This window comes from Clinocottus analis, unplaced genomic scaffold (assembly GCF_023055335.1).
Source record: "Clinocottus analis isolate CAN_PGR_092001 unplaced genomic scaffold, fCliAna1.0.p SCAF_8, whole genome shotgun sequence".
In the NCBI taxonomy this organism is placed as follows: Eukaryota; Metazoa; Chordata; class Actinopteri; order Perciformes; family Cottidae; genus Clinocottus; species Clinocottus analis.
The window spans coordinates 21510503-21533675 of NW_027176240.1; the positions used below are offsets into that span (position 1 = coordinate 21510503).

The 23173-nt window shown below is 44.4% G+C and overlaps 2 protein-coding genes across 2 annotated transcripts in view; both read left to right on the forward strand.

Moving 5' to 3' along the window:
- Positions 1 to 2715, forward strand: part of atp6v1ba (ATPase, H+ transporting, lysosomal, V1 subunit B, member a) — a 32973-nt gene extending 30258 nt beyond the window's left edge. The window contains exon 14 of the mRNA XM_068568262.1: positions 1620 to 2715. Within this exon, the coding sequence (XP_068424363.1) occupies positions 1620 to 1762 (143 nt within the window). The 3' untranslated portion in view covers positions 1763 to 2715. The remainder of the gene's footprint in view (positions 1 to 1619) is intronic.
- A 1501-nt stretch (positions 2716 to 4216) lies between these two features.
- shtn1 (shootin 1) overlaps positions 4217 to 23173 on the forward strand; it is a 29482-nt gene continuing 10525 nt past the window's right edge. Inside the window, exons 1-9 of the mRNA XM_068568375.1 lie at positions 4217 to 4278; positions 7076 to 7128; positions 7868 to 7928; positions 14077 to 14171; positions 17947 to 18088; positions 19948 to 20030; positions 20470 to 20551; positions 20657 to 20751; positions 20839 to 20985. Of these exons, the coding sequence (XP_068424476.1) occupies positions 4224 to 4278; positions 7076 to 7128; positions 7868 to 7928; positions 14077 to 14171; positions 17947 to 18088; positions 19948 to 20030; positions 20470 to 20551; positions 20657 to 20751; positions 20839 to 20985 (813 nt within the window). The 5' untranslated portion in view covers positions 4217 to 4223. The remainder of the gene's footprint in view (positions 4279 to 7075; positions 7129 to 7867; positions 7929 to 14076; positions 14172 to 17946; positions 18089 to 19947; positions 20031 to 20469; positions 20552 to 20656; positions 20752 to 20838; positions 20986 to 23173) is intronic.

The following is a 23173-nucleotide window of genomic DNA, read 5'->3' on the forward strand; positions in this document are numbered from 1 at the left end:
ATGTGCTGCTAACTACAGGAACGTGACCGGGTCAGTTTAGGTTAGCTAGTGAGGCTATGTGCTGCTAACTACAGGAACGTGACCGGGTCAGTTTAGGTTAGCTAGTGAGGCTACGTGACGGTAACTACAGGAACGTGACCGGGTCAGTTTAGGTTAGCTAGTGAGGCTATGTGCCGCTAACTTGGGTTAACGTAGCCACGCCCCCTTTCTACTGCGAACGGTTGAGGAAAAAGCGAATTAAGTCCAAAAAATCAGGCGAAAAAGCCTGTTTCGGTGTGAACGCAGCATAAAGTACAGAGTTGGGATATGATTAGCTTAGCACAAATCCTAGAAAACGCTAACTTAGGGTGTCATTCAACTTAGGGTGTCACTGGAAATAGGTTAGTAAATTAGAATGCTAATTCTAAAGCTAGATGAAAGCCCTGGGATCAGTAAAGTCAGTCGGGTTCATCCTCTGGAGATCATGAATGTCTGTACACTTGGAAGCACCACACTAGGAAAAGATTAACTTCTTCTCATGGTGGCTTTTAAACGGCCTCAAATCAGGAAATACGACGCGTTATTGTTGCCTTCGATGAGATACAGTGTTTAATGTTCCCTTTGTGTAAGAGTCACTGATATTTAGATGAATCATGAAGCACAATTCAGTGTCTTCCACCTGAAGTGGACAACCATCGAGTCTTAGACAATCAAGTCATAGACAATGTTGCTCGCCAGATGGCAACCTGACGAAAGAAAAGAAAGTGAAGTCTTTGTCTCAAAATGTGTCCTTGATCCGGATTTGTTGACGCCGTGTCACAAACAACTCAAGAGATTGTTGCTATTGTCACAACAGAAGCTTTTGGTGTGTTGGCCTTGGAAGGGTAACAATAGTGTACAGTGTGTCTTGTGATTTCTCAGCGTTTAACAAACAGCAGCACAGCTGCAGAGTGATGACTTGTACATCACGTTTCTTTTTCTTGATGGTTTAAGATCATCAACTTCAGCAAAAGAGAGGCCAACACGCCAAAGCAGAGCCACAAGTGGTGAATGTTGGACTTGAATCCATCAGGTGGACGCAGACATGACTCTGATTGGATGATAACCTCACAAGTGCTTTTTCCCAAGTCAAAATTTCAAGTCTTTATGGTTTTAATGAGCGTTTTATCATCTGCTGCATGCCTTCAGTCTGCTATATCTGAAGGATTTAGATAAAGACTCATTTATCCATCAGCATGCAGCGTTTAAGCCGCCTATTGCAATAGGAACAAACTCCAAATGGAAGCTTTCCTTTTAAAGTGAATACGTGTCTTTAACCTTGCAGCTGCAGTAGAGAACCACGGGGCTCTTGGTCATGCTGCAGGAGATATTACTGTTTCTGAATGTAGAGGGAGGCTAAAAACACATACTTTACTCAAGGGAACATTAGCCGCGAAATAATAACTGTAGCCTATTTTTTTTACAACCATCTGTAATTGCACTGGGTCTCTAATTCATGACAGTTTGTGCTGTTCTGTAAACACACACTAAAGATGCCGACACGTCATTTAAGATCAAGTGTCAGGCGCGCGGTACGTTTTCCATCACCAGAGAGTGAGAGTTTGGATGCTAACCAGCGGCGCTGTGCCTCGTCTCCGCAGGCCCGTACGACAACCGGACCGTGTACGAGACCCTGGACATCGGCTGGCAGCTGCTGCGCATCTTCCCCAAGGAGATGCTGAAGAGGATTCCTCAGAGCACGCTGGCCGAATTCTACCCCAGAGAGTCCGCCGCCCGCCACTGAGGGAGGCGCCACCGAGGGAGGCGCCACCCGAGAGCTCGGCCCGTTCGCCCACCATCCTCTTCTTCCATCCTTCTTTTTTTTTTATTGCTTTCTCTCATCTCGTGCCGCGGCTCCAGGGGCTCGGAGACGAGGTGCCCGCCGAGCCGCCGCCCTTCCACCAACCCTCCTCCTTCTCCTCCTCCTCTTCCTCTCTTCTGATGACGCCTCGAGGCCGATAATCTCCCCCTGCTGTAGATGTGCTGTAGTGTAAATGTGTCCAGAAGTGTGTGGAACGTGTCTGTGGTTATAATGTCTACCCCCCCTTTGATTGCAACAACAAGAAGTGAACATATCCTAAAGGTGGTAAATTATTTATTGGGGTGTGTTTCTGCTGGATCCCCCTCTGCTTCTGTTTTTTTTTTTAATTTCATAAATACTATGTCAGATCCATCTCCCACTAAAGTGAAGGAAGGTGTGTTTGAGAGGGTCAGACAGTCAGGGGAAGCTCATGAAGTTTATTCAGGCAGAGCCAATCAGAGATGCTGATTCAACTCGTCGTTTTCTAAACTAAAAGCTGAACAACGCGCGTTCACGGCTTCACAAACTGAACCACACAATCGTCCCATATCTGTGTTAACCTGCCGCTGATTTTATCGTCTGGTTCTTCTTCTTTTATCCCCGCCCTTCGTCTGGTCCGTGACTCTGATGCTCTCAGGTCTCCATGTCGCCTGCAGTTCTTTGACTCTTCATCCTCCACTCTTGCTTCCTCTCATCCGCTCTGGAAAAAACAAAATACTGAGAATGTTTACATTGTTTCTGTTGTGGTGTAGTTTTTGTTTTGTGTATTGCAAAAGAGACGAGTCTATAAGATTATATTTAAACATTCCCATGTGTCTGCAGAAACTAATTCTTTGTCGTGCAACAATAATGGTTTTGTGAGGTAATGTGTCGATGAATAAATTAAATTATGAGTATGCTGACTCATCTCTTTACTCAACACCTACATGGACATCGATGGAGAGGTCACGCTGACTCACATGACGACCAACAAGACCAACGTACTGTATACTAGCATGTGGAGGAATACACGGTTATATATCCCTTTAGTTCAGACTCATGAGTCCAGATGTTCAGCTGTGTGACATCATCACAAGGGTTTTCTACCCTCCATTAGTCTTCTAAGGCGATGATCAAACACAATGTACCATCAGAACTCTGATAGCTGCTGGAAACGGGCCTCTATACACGATGTAGATATTTAATTAAGAACCAGACGTTTCACATAGAATAGTCTTTTACCACATTAACAATGCAGAGAGGGTATTTATGATTCATTTCATGATATATTCATTGAAACAAACACTGCTTTCCTTTGAAGGATGAGCGGCTCTGAGGCTGTTGGACACATTATTGAGATAATTGATTATTTACAACCGGCATACGTCGCTATAATGTGGACAATAGCCTCGTTCTTGACAAATGACTCATCCTTCCATCGTCTCATTTGTCTCCTGATGGCAGACGAGTGTTCACGTTCATCTGTTGCTTATTGTTTTCAAAGATGTGCAGAATGTTGTGGCGTCTGAATGGGAACAGAGTCGCACGTTGCTTTATAGAAAATACACTTTTGATCATGCGGAGTAGTTTTATTGTGTATGTCCCTAGTACCTGAAGTATTCATGACAGTACTGTATAGAGTAGATGTACTGTACTTGTATACAGTCTATGTACAGTACATAGACTGTACATTACATCAGGTCTATGTACTGTATTTGTATAGTCTATGTACAGTACACATAATATATGTACAGTACACATAATATATGTACTGTACATACAATCTATATACAGTACCTAGAGTCTATGTACAGTATAGACTTGAGATACTGTACATATTTAATGTACAGTACCTAGAGTCTATATGTACAGTACATAGACTGTATGTACAGTGTATACAGTCTATGTACTGTACATATATATGTAGTTTATGTACAGTACATAGACTATGTACTGTACACAGTCTATGTACTATAAATAGAGTATATGCACTGTAAATAGTCTATGTACTGTACATATATATATATATATATATATATATATATATATATATATATATATATAGTTTATGTACAGTACATAATCTATGTACTGTACATAGACTCTATGTACAGTACATAGAGTCTATGTACTGTACATATATATATAGATATGTACTTTATGTACAGTACATAAAGTATGTACTATACATACATGTATATATAGTTTATGTACAGTACATAGTCTATGTACTGTACATACGCTCTGTGTGCAGTACATAGACTATATCTATTGTACACAGAGTGTATGTACAGTACACACAGTCTATGTACTGTACACACAGTCTATGTACTGCACCTGTAGCTTTCGCGGGCTTTCTCTCGCGCTCCCCGCAGGTGTGTCGCGCGCAGCACTTCCTGTGGGACTTTGGACCAGCAGCTCTCTCATGGCGGCGGAGGAGCTGGACAAGATCTCCGTGATCACAGAGCTGTCACACCGAGGTACGTCTGCTGCACGCGGGGTCCGCGCGCGGCACCGACCGCCGACCCGCAGGTGGTCGCTCTGAACGGTGTAACGACGCGTCCGCGACGCGGCGCCGTGGCGGTGACGCGGCGTCATGGCGGCGGGGTCGGTGGCGGTGACGCGGCGTCATGGCGGCGTCATGGCGGCGGGGTTACGTGACCTGACCGTCCTCCACCAGGTCCGTCTCTCCTCACGGTGACGTCCACGCGGGGCAGGTGGACTCTGCTTCCGGTCCTTTCCTCTGCCCTCCTCGGTGTCTTCACCTCCCAGTGTTCTGGTAGTAGTAGGAAACCCCAAAAAACTTCTAATACTCTAATACTGTTATTTTATATGATTATTTATCAGAATTTGTATGTATATACAACAAAAAAATCACTTTTATACCATATTTTGATCGTCACTGTGAACATCCAGCATGATGTGAGCCAGAAACGCCTCCTGGAGCCGAAACAGAAACCACAATAAAACTAAGATGTTAAACTGTGATTTCGGTTCAAAAATGGAAATTACTTATTTTATGTCATTATTTTTCGGTGCTATTTTCAAAGAAAATTGGGTTTTGTAGGAACCCCAAATGAGTTCTAATACTAGTTAATTTATATGATTATTTTCAGAATTTGATGCGAAAATGTATATAAATGTATATAAAAACAAAACAAAAGAAAATTCACTTTTATACCATATTGTGATCATAACTATGAATATCCAGCATGATATGAGCCAGATTCCCCAAAAATGCCTCTAAGTTGTTCAACCTGTGGTTCAGGGCCTCAACAACAGCGCGCATGCTAATAACACACCTTTATGAAAGGTTATGACCTAAAGAATGTCAGGGAGGACTTTCAGTGTCCTTCGTTTCAAAGATAGAAAAAAATACTTATTTTATGTCTTTATTTTGGTGCTATATTTTTGAAGTGTAACTATTGTTCATTAAATCTTTATTCAACTTTTTTTCCCGTAGGCTTAGTTATTTTGGACCTTTTCAACTACTTCATATATTCAGCTACAGTCACCGTTCAACTATTAAAATATTCGGCTATTTGAGGAGTCGATGACTTTATCTCTTCATATTTTTAACTATTTAAATTTTTGAGTTATTAAGCTTTTTATGAGTTTTTTTTATGAATGGGGTCCAAATGGGGAAAATCTTCAAATCCTCTTCCGACGAGTTCAGTTTCCATCAGGAAATAACGTCTGAATGACTGCAGGGCAGTGTCTTCTGCTCCTGTGTGTGTGTGTGTTTGTGTTGGATTCAGTGTGTGTTTGTGTTGGATTCAGTGTGTGTTTGTGTTGGATTCAGTGTGTGTTTGTGTTGGATTCATTGTGTGTTTGTGTTGGATTCATTGTGTGTTTGTGTTGGATTCAGTGTGTGTTTGTGTTGGATTCAGTGTGTGTTTGTGTTGGATTCAGTGTGTGTTTGTGTTGGATTCAGTGTGTGTTTGTGTTGGATTCTGTGTGTTGGATTCAGTGTGTGTTTGTGTTGGATTCAGTGTGTGTTTGTGTTGGATTCATTGTGTGTTTGTGTTGGATTCATTGTGTGTTTGTGTTGGATTCAGTGTGTGTTTGTGTTGGATTCAGTGTGTTGGATTTAGTGTGTGTTTGTGTTGGATTCATTGTGTGTTTGTGTTGGATTCAGTGTGTGTTTGTGTTGGATTCAGTGTGTTGGATTTAGTGTGTGTTTGTGTTGGATTCAGTGTGTGTTTGTGTTGGATTCATTGTGTGTTTGTGTTTGATTCATTGTGTGTTTGTGTTGGATACATTGTGTGTTTGTGTTGGATTCAGTGTGTTGGATTCAGTGTGTGTTTGTGTTGGATTCATTGTGTGTTTGTGTTTGATTCATTGTGTGTTTGTGTTGGATTCATTGTGTGTTTGTGTTGGATTCTGTGTGTGTTTGTGTTTGATTCAGTGTGTGTTTGTGTTGGATTCATTGTGTGTTTGTGTTAGATTCAGTGTGTGTTTGTGTGAGATTCAGTGTGTTGGATTCATTGTGTGTTTGTGTTAGATTCAGTGTGTGTTTGTGTTGGATTCATTGTGTGTTTGTGTTGGATTCATTGTGTGTTTGTGTTGGATTCAGTGTGTGTTTGTGTTGGATTCAGTGTGTGTTTGTGTTGGATTCAGTGTGTGTTTGTGTTGGATTCAGTGTGTGTTTGATTCATTGTGTGTTTGTGTTATATTCATTGTGTGCTTGTGTTGGATTTAGTGTGTATGTTGGATTAATTGTGTGTGTTGGATTTAGTGTGTGTGTGTGTTGGATTCATTGTGTATTTGTGTCATCCCTATAGGTGTGTTGCAGGAGATTCTCTGAAGCTCACCTCGTTGTGTGTTTCTCGTTGTCTCCTACACCTGCGTTACATTCAGTTGTGTATCCTGTAACATCTACTATTGAAGCTCGTGTTCTCTCAGCTTCACTCGTGAGAGGAACAACCTGAACCTGAAGGCGTTCACATGTTCTCATCCAGTATTTAACAGGCGTAGACGTTTCAATACGTCTTATGCTCTAATCTTGGCAGCTGCCTTCCAGATTATCTCATAACACAAATAAATAGCCGTTCATTTCACTACTGGAGTTACACCAACGGCAAATATCCAAACCAGCGGAGCGCCGCGTCCCTGCTGTGTGGTCGGGTGACTCACTGAACGAGGAGCTATCACATGCTGGAGAAGTTCCCACTCGGTATTATTAAACCGGGTGAAGTGACTTCTCTGTTCCTCTGTGACATTTGCTGGACTGTGAGTGACTGAACATGGCGTACTGGTGTCGTTTCCACTCCACAGCCCTACAGGAGTATGAGGGCCTGCAGAGGAAGCACCACACAGCAGCCATGGAGGTAAGTGTCCTTATAGCAGTACGACAGGATCAGGACGCAGTTACAGTACGAGTAGAGCCGGCATGGCAGTGTCAGCAGCTAACTGCAGGCACCGATAGTGTCACACATGGGGCTTCTTTGAAGGACGCTGTCAGAAAGACAAATGAGAGCACATATTGTCGACCTCTCCATGACATGCAGCTCCAGTAGTGTCACACTGTCGCATCAGGCTACATGTCGCTGACGCTTTTATCCAAAGCGACTCACTTTTTTACCCTACACACAGTCGACACGGCAACTTCTGAAATGGGGTTAAGTGTCTCACTCAAGGAGACGTCGACGTGGATTAGCAGAGCCGGGGTTCGAACCACCGACCCTCTGATTGAAAGACTGGAACGCGAACCTCTGAGCGAGGCATGACACTCTTTTCTAAAACCACCATGATGTTTCTGTTGAGTTGCGCCAGCATTTTGTTCGTCGCCATTTTGTTTTTAGCAACCGGTGACGATGTCAAGGTGATCACTCCCTCTAAAATCAGAAATCGTATCGCAAATGGTCAAAGTAGTCAAAAACAGATATATTTTCTCTAATCTGCTCAGTCCTGATTAGCATCATCCCTCAGAAACCTTTATTAGGTAACCTGAGTGAGGGTTTGGTATTAAAGCTTAACACCTTTTGAGCACCAAACGAGTTGAGAGTTGAGAAACTGAGTTGGCTGAGGGCGGATCTGAACGACGTTTCTCTGTCTGTGTTCCTTCAGTGCAAGAAGCTGGAGGAGGAGAGAGATGAGGCCATCAAGAAGCTCAATGAGTTCCAGCAAGGTGAGCGTCTCACTCCGGGTCAATACCTGTCCAGAAAGAGAGATTAATGCAGAAATTGTTTCCTTCCATAAACAATTTTTAACTCATCGATGTATCGAACCTCCGTCTCTCTGTCGATTTACTCCACACTTGGCGAGTCTATTGTTGGGGAACCAAGCGAGTCCATTTTTAATTGTTGTAATTTGGACACGACACGTTCAGAGGAATCCAACCAGAGTAGTTTACTATGGTACTTTATGCCGCGTTCACACCAAAACACTTGTGAATATTCTCAACGCTTTTCCGCCTGATTTTACTCGCTGGACTTTACGTGGTTAATTTGCTTTATCGCAACCATTTGTGGCGTAAAGGGGGCGTGGCTTTGTTACCTCAAGTTAGCAGCACATAGCCTCACTAGCTAACCTAAACTGACCCGGTCACGTTCCTGTAGCTACCAGCACATAGCCTCACTAGCTAACCTAAACTGACCCGGTCACGTTCCTGTAGTTAGCAGCACATAGCCTCACTAGCTAACCTAAACTGACCCGGTCACGTTCCTGTAGCTACCAGCACATAGCCTCACTAGCTAACCTAAACTGACCCGGTCACGTTCCTGTAGTTAGCAGCACATAGCCTCACTAGCTAACCTAAACTGACCCGGTCACGTTCCTGTAGCTACCAGCACATAGCCTCACTAGCTAACCTAAACTGACCCGGTCACGTTCCTGTAGCTAGCAGCACATAGCCTCACTAGCTAACCTAAACTGACCTACTCACGTTCCTGTAGCTAGCAGCACATAGCCTCACTAGCTAACCTAAACTGACCCGGTCACGTTCCTGTAGTTAGCAGCACATAGCCTCACTAGCTAACCTAAACTGACCCGGTCACGTTCCTGTAGTTAGCAGCACATAGCCTCACTAGCTAACCTAAACTGACCCGGTCACGTTCCTGTAGTTAGCAGCACATAGCCTCACTAGCTAACCTAAACTGACCCGGTCACGTTCCTGTAGTTAATCAGTAATTTGTAGTTGTAGAGATGTAACTTCGTTAAGTAAAGCAGTGGTGTTGTAAAGTGGAGAAGCATGACCCCTCAATGCAATATGAAGGAACATTACAACAACAAAAACTATAAATTGAGACAGTAGAGTCCGAGGTGAAAGACGTGGAAGTGCTTCTTAATGAAGCGAGGTGGGGAAAAATGACACTGATGTGGGCCAAAAAATAAAGAAATGTTTTTTATAATTAAGTATATGATTGGGAAATAAAAAAACATAATAGAGAAAACATCAGGACACATGAAGGTGAGACATCCATAAGTAGGATATGTTCATGAGTGAGAACATCCAGCAAGGAATTTCATCCTGACGTAATTTTGTTCATAATTATGTAATTAATGAATTAATCAATGCTGTATGGCTGTCAAAGTTTCATAACCTTGGCATTACATGCTCAGCTTTTTGTTCCGTGTCTATTGACTCTGTTCATTCTGTGTTTCTGCAACGTTACAGAGAAAGATACGGCTTCACGTCCATCATTAGTATATTAATATATTTCACTTCATTAGTATATTAGTAAAGGTGAACATTTCATACAATTTCATGTCCAAAGCATTTGTAAAAGAACTGTTTTAATATTGTTTGCTGAGTCGATTAAAGCCTTTTTTTTTGTGCTGTATTTGGTTTTAATGTGAGCTGCATTCAAAGGTGTATATTCACACTAAGACAAACAAAAGAGTTTGCATAATTGTGTGTCTGTTTCATGTATACACAGGTCATCCTGTTGCTTTGTCTTCAGAAAGGCATTTTGTTTACATTCATAAATACGTATTCTTTTTATATTCTGTTGTATGCAGATGACACAAGAGTTTTTTTGATATAATCTGATATAGCATACAGCTCAGTTGCATACATATTTGTGTTAAGGGGGCCTTTTTTAAGTTAATTACAGGTATAATGGGTAATGGTAAGAACACAATACAGTGATATTGTTTATATCTTCACACCATCATACATCCATAGTGGTTTGGGGCCCTTCCCCAGGCAACAAACCTTCAAGCTCCACAAACATGTGAGCCAGAAGGCCGATGGCGGCGTTGGAATAATAGCAATGCCACAGTTTCAACTCTCATCTCAAACCTGTTTCCAAACACTGCACATTTGAAATGTTTGGTCCCTCCATTACATTTCTCAAAATGATTTCCCTCCCAGGTTGAATGCCTTGCCATGAGCACTTTAGCGAGGCCTCGCTTTACAACGGGGCTCCGCGTGTCAAAAGATGGAGCAAATAGTTTGTCTTTGTAACGCTGGAGTTGTGTGGATATTTCCCTCTGAATAAATCTGGCCCTGTACTTGTGTATTCAGCGATTCTCCAGCCAAAACACATATTGTGTTTGATTTCCTGCATTAATAGAGGCTGCCTCACTGTGCCAAGCAGCTGCATATTAGGACCTATTACGTGATTTCATAGCTCTTAGAAAATTGCTCCTATTCACAAGGAAACGGCTGGGGGTGGGGCAGCGGGGTTGGTGGGAGGACGGGAGGAAAAAGCCCCCAACACACAATCATGCCTTTTCAATTGCCAATGGCAAGGTTGATGACAACATGACCATTGTGTTATAATGATAACACCACAAAGGCATCTGCCCCCCTCATCAAGGCTTCACAGCGGCTGCAGATACAATTTAATTCACTGCTCCGTTGGCGGCGCTGATACCATTATGCGGCCCGTCGGCACAGGGGTAATCACTGTCTTTCCTGAGAGGAGGATGGAAAAAAGACAGGCGCAAAAAAAAAAAAGAGGGTAGGAAAAGATGGAGCGATGATGATGGGGAGGTCGAAACTTACAATTAAGACTGCCAATTCTGACGTGTCGGAGCCCCGAGCCCCCCCTCCCGTCGACTCGCGCTCATACACTTTCAACACTTCCACCGCTGTTTATTTACCATGGCTACCAGTAATTATAATTAACATGTCATTTAGTTCAAGGCGTCCTTTCGTAGGTTGCCGAGCGCGGCCGCAGCATTGTGGAGGAACCCAGACGAGGCCGAGCGCGAAGACCGGCAGCTAAGTGCTATTGAATGACGGGTGTGAAGGGCGCTGCAGGGGAACGGGGGGTATCGTCCGGCGCCGACGTTCATCTGGTTCTTAATTAGGTGTCACCGGGGAGGAGGAATTGCCCACAATAATGGCACTAATGCTTAATTTCTTCATTGCTCCACCACAATGTTTAATTAGCTAAGTGGTAGGCCATTCTTCAGAGGCGTGCTTTTTTGTGCTGAGGTGTGATTGCAGCTTAAACAACATTACGCTTTTGTGATTTGGAATTTTTTCCAGATCGCAGTTCTATTTCGACTAAACTACCAAGGGTTAGTTTAAGCTGCTCTCGTCAATATCTTGCCTGTGGACGGTGGATGAAATGACTGCAGCGTGAAAGTCGTCCCTCATGATGAGTCCTCAGAGACAGCTGAGACTCAAGAAGTGGACGTAGAGGTCTTTTGAAGCCGCGGGTTTGGCACGGTGGCCGTCGCCATCTTGGTTTTTGCAACCAAATGTGAAACAAGATGGCCGACCGTTGAATAAGACATCTATTTTTAAGACAACCAAAATGTTGTAATTAACTTTCATGAACTGAAAACACACACAGAGTCAGGACAGCCTACCAATCCTACTTACACTGCAAACACCACTAAGACCTTTGGTCAACCACGTCCATCACCTCAGCAGTTCCTCCACGTGAGTAAAGTTATGTTTGCACAAGAGATGTAAAGAAATTTCAAAAATCAAGATACAATTTTTCCGCTTTAGGCCAATGTTATCACTTTACACTTGTGCCTTGTGACAATGTTGGCTCATTATATAGCGAGCTGAGATTGTTCTGCAGTGTTAGATGTCACACATGGGCATGAACTCGTATTAAAGAGCCTTTAAAAGGTGAATTTAAGAAATTATGTAAAATCGAGAAAAAGGACCCTGAAGGGTTTAACTCAGGTTTATTAATCAAGTAAAGTCATTTTCTCATAGACATTTGATGCAAAACACATGTAGTCCTTTGACATGTGGGTATTGCTCTGACTACATGACTAAATTACAAAAGAGAAAATACTAATTATATATTATTAACATTGTGGGATGCTTTATTAATAATAATATTAACAGCATGTTGAGTACAACCCTCCTGTTATGTTGGTTCCTCAGTGTTGTTCCCGGGTCAATGTGACCGAAACCATTAATGACACTAATCAAGGCGATTAGAAGAAGTTTCATACAGAAAACCTACTTTACGGATATTTCCAAATCGACCCGCAACACAAGGGGTCAAGTTGAGGTGGGTTGTGTTTCTCCTCCAGCGAGAACCTCCAGTAAACCTGTTGAAGATCAGACGAGCGTTCGTCTTCAGGTTGCTGGTGCTGTGCATTGAACAGACATTGTGTAAAAATACTTATATTTTAAAGCCAGTGCCTATATAACACCCTTCATTATCTGTTCACATCCTCTTTGTCCTAAATGCCTTGAAAGCAACTTTCTTTCATCACATGCATGGTTCTTAGTAAATGAGTGCATTCTCAACTCGTCTTCATGGTCTCAGTCGTAAAGTTGTTTCCTTCATTAAATCAGATATAAGACTGAATGCTATCCGAGATAAAAAGGTCGGCGATATGATCTGAACTAAAGCTATAATGGTACCAACATTTAGTTCCCTTCCTTTTGAATTCAAACCCGTATTGATGCACGCGGGTCACTCCGCTGTGAGCCTCCTCACGCGGCAGCGTCAATAGCAGCAGAAATAAGATTCAGTGTCAAGTGTTGCAGCTCTCTTTTCTCAATGAGCCGTGCCATGAAGTGAGAAGTCACCGCGACGCTCCCGCTCCTTCAGAACATCCTAATCACGTCCTTTGTTTCTCCCCAAGGCGTTCTGATCGGGTTTGAATGGCCGCGAGTCGACTTTTCGAGTTCGTATTGACGCGATCGCTCGTTCAGCAGACTTGCGAACGCTTCTTTTCCGATGACTTTGTCTGGTCGGAAAAGGCAGCTGAGCGTCTCTCCAATGGGCTCGGGTTGTGGGACCAACGCTGGATTGATTTCAGTCTGTTAATTAGCTGGAGGGGCTAAATGAAATGTGTGCTAACGAGGCGGCGCGTCTTACTGGAAGGACGCCGGTCTTAAAGTTCACTTTCCATGTTTCAAACTGCTGTTGTCTCGGAGATGAAGGACTTCATGGAGAATCTGCATGATGATTTTGTTTGATGCCGCCAGATGACGAGCGTGAATAATAACTATAGATCCATAACTGAGCTCCTCGTGTCTCCATGTCGGTTTTATAGAGTTTCATAACCGGTTCAAAGTTTCTCACAGTGACTTTTGAGCCCTTGAAGGCTTTAGCAGGTCTGTTCAAGTAGTGACATGAACCCAAAATGATTTCTAATACTTGTGTTGTTTCATATGATTTTTTTTCCAGAACTTATTTGTGAAAAGATTTTAAAAAATGAAAAAGAATTTACCATATTATGATCATAACTATGAACATCCAGCATGGAAGAAAACAAAAAAAACAAAGCCTTGGCCTGTTACCAAGGGATTTTAGTGCAAACACACCGTGTCGTTTGGTTCATGAATGGAAAAGTTATAAACTTTATGACTAAATTTGCATAAATGCATAAATTTCTCCAGAAGAAAAGCGTTTAAAAAAATCCCCTGATCGCAGTCTGAAGCCGCACAAGGATTGTTCCCACAATAATTGTTCCCACAAGGATTGTTCCCACAAAAATCTCTCATACCTTATTAGATTGATCCGAGCTCAGACAGTTACACAGAGGCGTCTTTTATTGAAATCAGACTTCATAAAGTGTATTTATTAACAAAAAGGTGAAAAATTACGGCCGCGCAAAAAGTGCCGGCGAGGTTTTTGAGGTTACAGGGTTTATGTAATTACATAATCTTAACGGTAAGTTTATTTGTTTCTGTCCAGATAGAACTCTTCCCACAATGCTTTGCTGTGTTTCAGCAATTTAAATAAAGTAAATCAACATTGTGGTTCTGAAGATCCTGGATGAAACATCACTGGACTTATTCTATCATTTCCTTGTCTGATAATGATAATAATTATATATATATAATTATATATATCTTATGAAGTCTGCTCATAGTGTCTTTATTATTTTGTCTGTCTCAGTGTCTCAGATGGTCATTGAAGAGGTCGGCGTCATCCAGCAGAACCTGGACATCGAGCGGACGTGCAGAGAGAGCGCTGAAGCCCTGGCGTCCAAGGTACCGTCCATCATACCCGGATATCGCCCGAGTTCAAGTTTACAGGAAGTCCGATACAACAAGATCAACGTCCCATTCAATGAAACACGAGAGGAATAACGTAATCAGTTGGAACCTGTCAGCTGTTTAGGGGTCAATGGCTCCATTAACTGTCACTTTGACAGGTTCAGTGTGTCTGTTGCGCTCTGCCGTCCTTCACTCCTCATATGTCGGTGTCTCAAAGTGCGTGGCGTGCTTTAGATTCAGAGCACACTTTTTTGGGCGTCCTCTCTGAAGTGTGAGTTGTGATTGGGAGTGGGGGGCTGTGGGTCGAGGGAGTGGGGGAGCCGGCCAAGGAGAGAGGCTCTGCAGCCCGCTGCCGTGTCGCGCTCATCACTGTAATCATTCCTCATTCAATCCCCGGACAAAAGCCCTCGCAGCCCACCTGGTTGGACCAGATTCGGGCCAATAGGAGGCCGAGGGAGAATTATGGCGAAGGTCGACTTTGTTTTCCTCTGAGCGCTCCCCCCGGGCCTCATCCTCCTCTCCCGAGGGCTGGGCACAAAACCAAAGGGGGTTCTGGGTAAGCAGACTTCCTGCTGGAAGATGTTTGGGGCTCGCTGCTGATATTTCTGGCTCTTGATCGACTGTATCTTTTGGCTCTCTAGACATCCCCAGCGCTCGCTCTGACCTCTAAACTCACAAATGCTGCTGTTATCGGTCCACTCCATCAGCGTCTTCTTTCAAACTCTTTTTTTTACGTTTTCCTGCACACCAACAACCCGACAGAAAGTTACAAAATGTCACATTGTAGCATAACACAGCGTATATGCTAATTACGGCGCCTCCCACTGGCGTGGACGAGTATTTCACGGCGAGAGCAGCCGCGACATCGCAGGCTCAGACGCTCAACGGTGGAACATTGTGTTGTTGGACATTGTCCCTCGACACACACCTGGATCTCTGTGTGAACGTCTCTGCTGTAGGTGAACCTGTTGAGTCTCTGACGTCCTTCTGTCGTTCATGTTGTGCTCTGAAGACGCTGACGTCTGCTCAGAGCCGGCCGGCCTCTTCTTCACACTCATCACTGCTCTTCCTCCATGTCATGGATGAGTCACACAGTTACTGTCAGTTAACCTGAACGCCGAATATTACAGATTTATTCCAGATGTTTTTACTGTCAGAAGCACAGATAACAGACAGTTTCTATACAATGAAAAGCTTATTTTGCTCGGTCCTCCTAATACATAATTACAATTAACTTAATAAATAAAAACATAAATAAATAAATAAATAAGACACAAACTTTTGTTGTAAAAAGTGTTTTTTTTGTAGATTTTTTTTTTTGGGAAAAACTGCATTTTTCGTAAAAAGTGGGGTTTTTTTCGTAAAAAATATTTTTTTCGTAAAAAGTGAATTTTTCGTAAAAAGCAAATTTTCATAAAAAGTAAATTTTTCGTAAAAAGTGCATTTTGCGTAAAAAAGTACATTTTTCGAGAAAAAATAAATAAATTTTCGAGAAAATAAAAGAATTTTTTTTCGCAACTCCTTCGGTGTGAACGCGGCATCAGACTAAATTCTTCAGTCAGAAGTAACACTGTCCCAGACGTGAATAAAACAAGGTTTTAATACAAGAGAACACATAAATACTCCTCGATTAGCCATATCCCAGAACTTACCTCCATATTCACTCACTTCAGTGGATCCAGGAGCCGTGAGCAGAAGCAGGTTGCACCCAAGTGGCTCCACGTTCGTGAACGGCGTTGACCTTTCAAAAGCATTTCAGTCACAACTCTGCTCTCTCAGGGAGTTAACACCCGTTTATTACTCATTTACATTTAAATCCATTCCCAAAATGCACAGGGAGTAACTCCCAGAGGAGCGGCGGAGAAGTCGAACTCTGTATTAATACCTTTTGCATAGCGAGCACGGCCCCTCCCTTTGTGAGCGTCCTCTGCTCACCAGCGGTCCTGATGCTGTTTGTTTGTGTCCATATTTACAGGAGTCTGTCATTTAACATGTAAATCGCTCACCGATTGTAGATTATTATCAAAAGGACATGAATCCATGTTATATATTGTTGATTGCATTGCAGAAATGATGCGGCGTGAAGGGCATCGTCCAAAAAAATAATGCAATTGCTGCAATCTGCTCGCACCAGAAAGCCATTATCACATGTTTCTTTCATGGCTGGCCTTCTCTTTGTTTTCTCCCTCTCTTTATTCCATAATGTGCATTCATCTCCTCTCTCCATTCATGATTTACTTAGCGGCGGTTCTCCTCACGGCCGTCCCCCCATGATTGGACTTTCAGGGAAGAGATCCGCCGCCGTGGCGTCAAGTAGGACTGATCAATCGGCGAATCATTTCATAGGTGGACGGCGTCTGAGAAGACGTGTTAGAAGTGATAATCGCACGGGGGAGAAAAAAAAGTTGATGCATAGAAATGCAAGATGCAAATACATGTCACGTCAAAGAGCTGTGATTACGTCTAAAAGGAGAGATATTCACTCTCCCGACGCCGGCTTTTTCACACCTCGTCATTGCTCGCGTCCCGCCATTACGGCTGATTGCAGGGCCGAAGAAAAGAGGAAATCAACAACATCTCATTTGCCGTCCTCGTTTCTGCGCCTGTTTCTCCGCAGCTTAATACAAAGGCGCTCGTCTCTCCACGCAGGTCTGAGGAGTGTCGGCGCTGTAAGATGTCACTTTCTGTTGGATTCCTGTCATCTTTTTAGGGAACACGTGCCGTAGACGTGTGTTCCTGCGGCTGCACGGTGTAATCTGCTGAGTGTAAACACACACCTCCGTGGAGCGGCAGCGCCGCGTCGTTCAGCAAATTATCTTTGGAAATATATCCATTCAAATCTGTGAAAAAGTTTTGCCTTCACACAGAGGCTGAACACTGGAACCATCTGCTGGTCAGTGATGATGTTTGAGAGGAAAACACCACAACGTTTACAAGAATTTTATTTGTGCATCATTCAAATTTATTTATTGGGCCCAAAGTCCCAGTTTTGCCTCCGACGGCTTCAGAGTCTGTGCAGCGGTTTGAACGCTGCAGGACATGAGAAGCTGCTAAAACACGTTTTTATTGACAATTCATTAGTTAATGTTATTTCCAGAGATCCCCTAAAATGTTGCTGTTTTCCTAGCCAGGCAATAGCCAGGAAATAGCCGGGAAATAGCCAGGAAATAGCCAGGAAATAGCCAGGTAATAGCCAGGTAATAGCCAGGAAATAGCCAGGAAATAGCCAGGAAATAGCCAGGAAATAGCCAGGTAATAGCCAGGTAATAGCCAGGAAATAGCCAGGCAATAGCCAGGCAATAGCTGGGAAATAGCCAGGCAATAGCCAGGAAATAGCCAGGCAATAGCCAGGAAATAGCCTGTTCCCAGCACTGCTTCAGTGTCATTTCCTTTAAACACATCAAAGCAGATGTGGCTTTACTTAGCTTTATTTCAGATGGGGCTAAAATACTTCCAGACGCATTCCAGACAGAGTTAAATATGTTTTAGCGGAAACTCAAAATACAAGAATGAACCTGACAACGACTATGACATGGCCTCTTAAAAAGACGTGCCACTAAGTGACCGTGGTCTGAGAAATCCTGAGAGCGTTGAGCGTTTCCAATCCCACCAGCAGGAGCCATGTCATAGCCATGTCATAGCCATGTCATAGCATGTAATAGCCATGTAATAGCCATGTCATAGCCATGTCATAGCATGTAATAGCCATGTAATAGCCATGTCATAGCCATGTCATAGCCACGTTTCTCCCTGTGCCTCCTCGCTGCAGTTGAACCGTCAGAACCGCTCTCTGAAGAGGAAGAGCATGATGCTGCTGCCGCTCCTCAGCCCACAGACCATCACTGAGATCAACCTGGATGATGATGATGATGAGGAGGAGGAGGAGGAGAGTGAAGAGCGACAGGCAGCAGGTGATGTCTGCAGGTTGTCTCCCGCTCCTCTTAATGGGTCGTACATGTCACGGCTCAGACAGCAGCGTGGTTCCAGTAACTGATGGTTTTGCTTGTACACGTCGGTACTTCAGTCACAGGAGCGCTGTAAAAACCTCTGGGAGGAATCCAGCCATGCACGATTATGAAATCCCTTCTGGTGGAATACATTTGGGCGAGAAAATGTTTTAAAATACACATAAACACATTTCAACCACAAGGCCGTTCAGAGTGCCTCACATAAAGCATCAGGGAAAGAAAAACACTGCAAAAGAACATTTAAATACGTATTTCAAACCAAAGAGAACATATTAAACACACTCACAGTAGAATAACTAAAATACAAGAAGTGCAGTGTAATGATTTAATAAAAGGCAAACAGAGAAGTGTTCAGCGTGGATTAAACACCAGCGAGAGGCCTGAGGCGTCAACACGGAGCAGAGGAGCAGAAAAACACCGTTCAGGAGAATTTAGATGACTTCAAACTGGATTGACACACTCTGACGTCTCACACCACCTTGTGCTGCTAATGAACAGCATCACTGATAAATAAGTGCATCAATAGAGCAGCAACACAACGAGCCAATGAGATTCCTCCATTGGATTACCACCTTGTCTAATGATTATAACAATAAATATATTATTTATGTATTTTTAATGTCATTCAAAGTCTATGCTCCACATGCTAAATGTGCCAAACTGCCGATATCAACAATATGTTTGGCTAAAAAAGTTAAAACTAGTTATTTTTAAACTGCTAACCTGTGCTTATGCGTGTGCATAACATAAGTAACCAATAGATTAACCAAGTAACCGAGTAGATTACACGCAAAGTCAATGCACAGACGCCATAAATTGCAAAAAAACGTTTTTTTTTCCCGCCAGAACGACGCGTTTGAGGCGGCGCCAGTTGAAATTTATGTAACTCTAGTGTGAACGCAGCATAAGCCCCGCCCCCATGTGAATGCAGCATAAGCCCCGCCCCCCGTGTGAACGCAGCATAAGCCCCGCCCCCGTGTGAACGCAGCATTAGCCCCGCCCCCTGTGTGAACATAGCATAAGCTCCGCCCCTGTGTGAACACAGCATAAGCCCCGCCCCCGTGTGAACGCAGCATAAGGCCCGCCCCCCGTGTGAACACAGCATAAGCCCCGCCCCCGTGTGAACACAGCATAAGTCCCGCCCCCGTGTGAATGCAGCATAAGCCCCGCCCCCGTGTGAATGCAGCATAAGCCCCGCCCCCGTGTGAACGCAGCATAAGCCCCGCCCCCGTGTGAATGCAGCATAAGCCCCGCCCCCGTGTGAACGCAGCATAAGCCCCGCCCCCGTGTGAAGCCCTCACCTGAAGGTCTCGTGCGATCAGAGAACATCTGCTGAAAATTCTGTTCAGATATTTCTTCAGCGTTTCCATTTGATGTGAGAATGTCGTCCTTCAAAGGTCACGCCATCCCTCCCCAGAAACTATTCCAGACGCCGGCGACCTTTTCCTCCTCAATGTCCTGCTGTGAGCTGCTTGTTTCACATTTAAACTCCGTGTCATTTCAAAGATTTCCAGGACAAAACCTGTTCCTCAAAATCTCCGTCAGAGACTCATTTGCTGCGATGACAACGCGGTGCGGAGGTGAACCTCGCCGCTGTGCCGCAGTGTCTTCACACGCTTTGAGTTCAGCAACCGCCTGAAGGCTGAAGCAGCGTTTTGTTCCGTGTTCTCCGGGTTTCACTTTGGTTTCTGGGTAGAAGGATGGAAAACATTCACACTCTGAAAGCAACACAACCGCTCTGATCACACACTCTGGTGCTTTGTTCCTGCGATGGACCGAGTGTCTCTCCGTCTTTGTTTCAGAGCTGCAACACAAGTCGGACAAACATCCAGCGGTCGAGGAGCTCGAGGCCGCCAGAGAAACACTGAGGGCAACCAGGGACGAAGTAGGTTTCACATTGGTCCTTTTCTGTTTCTTCCACTGAGACCACAAACAAACGTCCTCACAATGACGGGATGTCAGACTGTTCGGAGGTCCTCCTCTTCTTTTGTGTGTCTGTCCTGTACACAACTCAGTACACAACTCAGTACACAACTCAGTACACAACTCAGTACACAACTCAGTACACAACTCAGTACACAACTCAGTACACAACTCAGTACACAACTCAGTACACAACTCAGTACACAACTCAGTCTGGATGCTTTGTGCAGATTGACTTCTATCATTGCTGGTCAATGCAACTTTTCTAATACTGAGGTGATTTAAATCTTGTTTGTTTTCTCCATTTGAACAAAGATGACGACTATGAAACTCTCCATCTCTTCCTCCTCCTCCTCTTCCTCCTCCTCATCCTCCTCTTCTTCTCTCCTCAATGTTTGCAGCTGCTGAAAGAGAAACACGATAACACCGTTTTAATCGCTGAGACAATGCGGCAAAAGAAGCTCCTGTCCAAATATAACAGAGGTTAGTGTGTGTGTGTCTGTGTGTGTGTAGTCGACACAATGCGTGTTGTGTAGACCACGTGCATCACTGTCAGACTAACCCAGCGTGGACGTCTTCTCGGTGCAGTGTCTCAGTTGGCTGTGGATGAGTTCGAGGTCCTGCAGGACAGCCTGCAGCTGGAGCGCGTCCTGAGGAGCGAGGCCGAGGGCGTCGCCAGAGCGGTGAGTTGTTCGTCCCGCGGCGTGCGGCGTGCGGCGGGTCTCGCTCGCCGGTGACAACGTGTCCTTCCTCCCTCACCGTCCTCTCAGATGGTGGTGGAGCAGACGGCGCTGAAGCGGCAGAGTCAGATCCTGATGCAGAGCTCCTCGCCCGGTGCCGCGCTGCAGGAAGCCCTCAGCCGGGTCGCCGGCCTGACCCGGGACCTGGAGGCCCAGAGGCTGGAGCACCAGAACCAGGTTAGCCACAGTTAGAACGCTCGGGCAGAAGCGTTGCTCATACCAGCATCAGACATATCAATACACAACATCACTGAGTCGACCAAACCAGTTGACGTTAGTGGAAGAAGCTCTGGTCATGGAGGCCAAACCTCACATTGTGTGGGGGGTTTCCACAGAAGTAGACATTTCCACCATGAGGGAAGTGAAGGAACTTCACTGGAATCTATGAATGAATGAATGAATGAATCATGATCCATTAGACCTCCAACAATGCTGAAACTAAACCTCGGCCCTTTAAGAGAGAGAGAGAGAGAGAGAGAGAGAGAGAGAGAGAGAGAGAGAGAGAGAGAGAGAGAGAGAGAGTTGAGCCTCACTTTGAGACGTCTCCCCCTGAAGAAACCCGTATGAAACCCACATTATTATTATTATGATATGCATGTGTAATTTGGGGACTTTGGGATTGAATTACAATCACAATGTGTAGTTCTCCTTAAAAAACACACATTTGAGTCATTTGAAAAGACAAACCGATGTCTTGGTTTTCCTCCACAATGATGATAATAATGAAGCAATCTCTGATACTGTGATGAAAATGATTTATAATTTAGGGAATGATTGTGTGTCACCATCATGCGAGAACGTTTCCCTAAAAGAAACTTCAGATATGAATGAAACTGGGCGCGGCACACTGACACGCTGCCGGTATTGAACGCGTCTTCTCGTTTTCTTCCCTCTTTAAACCTGTCAAAAGAGAAAGTCAAAGACTCAAAGTACAGACTCAGGATCGGGTCACATGACCAACAGTATATTCATCATGATGGATCGTTGGAGACCTCAGGCCATGGCGGTTAACCCTTCATGACCGGCCAGACTGATGATTAGCAGCAGCGGAGGAGGAGGAGGAGGAGGTGCAGCCTCCAGCTCCCTCCGCCTCCTCTGGCACCGACGGAGACAATGAGCGCTGAGTGGGGTCACTGATGGAGGTGGAGGTGAGCCTTCATCTGAGGACCAGTTTACACACTGGTTACGCAACTGGGGCCCGGGAGCGGAGGACTGGATGTCAAGCGGCAGCTTCCCAATGCTACTTACCAGACTCCAGTACGACCAACATTATACTACTTATTACACACCAGTACGACCAGCACTACACTACTTATTACACACCAGTACGACCAGCACTATACTACTTATTACACACCAGTACGACCAGCACTATACTACTTATTACACACCAGTACGACCAGCACTATACTACTTATTACACACCAGTACGACCAGCACTATACTACTTATTACACACCAGTACGACCAGCACTATACTACTTATTACACACCACCAGACCAACATAGTGCTGCAGCGGGAACATTTATCATAAGGGTCCCTGTGAGGGACAAACCACTCCTTCTTTGTCCATGTTCAGTAGTAAGGGTCCCTGTGAGGGACAAACCACTCCTTCTTTGGTCCATGTTCAGTAGTAAGGGTCCCTGTGAGGGACAAACCACTCCTTCTTTGGTCCATGTTCAGTAGTAAGGGTCCCTGTGAGGGACAAACCACTCCTTCTTTGGTCCATGTTCAGTAGTAAGGGTCCCTGTGAGGGACAAACCACTCCTTCTTTGGTCCATGTTCAGTAGTAAGGGTCCCTGTGAGGGTCAAACCACTCCTTCTTTGGTCCATGTTCAGTAGTAAGGGTCCCTGTGAGGGACAAACCACTCCTTCTTTGTCCATGTTCAGTAGTAAGGGTCCCTGTGAGGGTCAAACCACTCCTTCTTTGGTCCATGTTCAGTAGTAAGGGTCCCTGTGAGGGACAAACCACTCCTTCTTTGGTCCATGTTCAGTAGTAAGGGTCCCTGTGAGGGACAAACCACTCCTTCTTTGGTCCATGTTCAGTAGTAAGGGTCCCTGTGAGGGACAAACCACTCCTTCTTTGGTCCATGTTCAGTAGTAAGGGTCCCTGTGAGGGTCAAACCACTCCTTCTTTGTCCATGTTCAGTAGTAAGGGTCCCTGTGAGGGACAAACCACTCCTTCTTTGGTCCATGTTCAGTAGTAAGGGTCCCTGTGAGGGACAAACCACTCCTTCTTTGGTCCATGTTCAGTTTTAAAGATGTAAGTTAAAGAGCAGCAGCTGAACTTCATATGACCCTCTCGATGCAAAGTAAAAGAACGCTGAGTTAACACAATAACTTGCCCTAATGTCTATATTTATA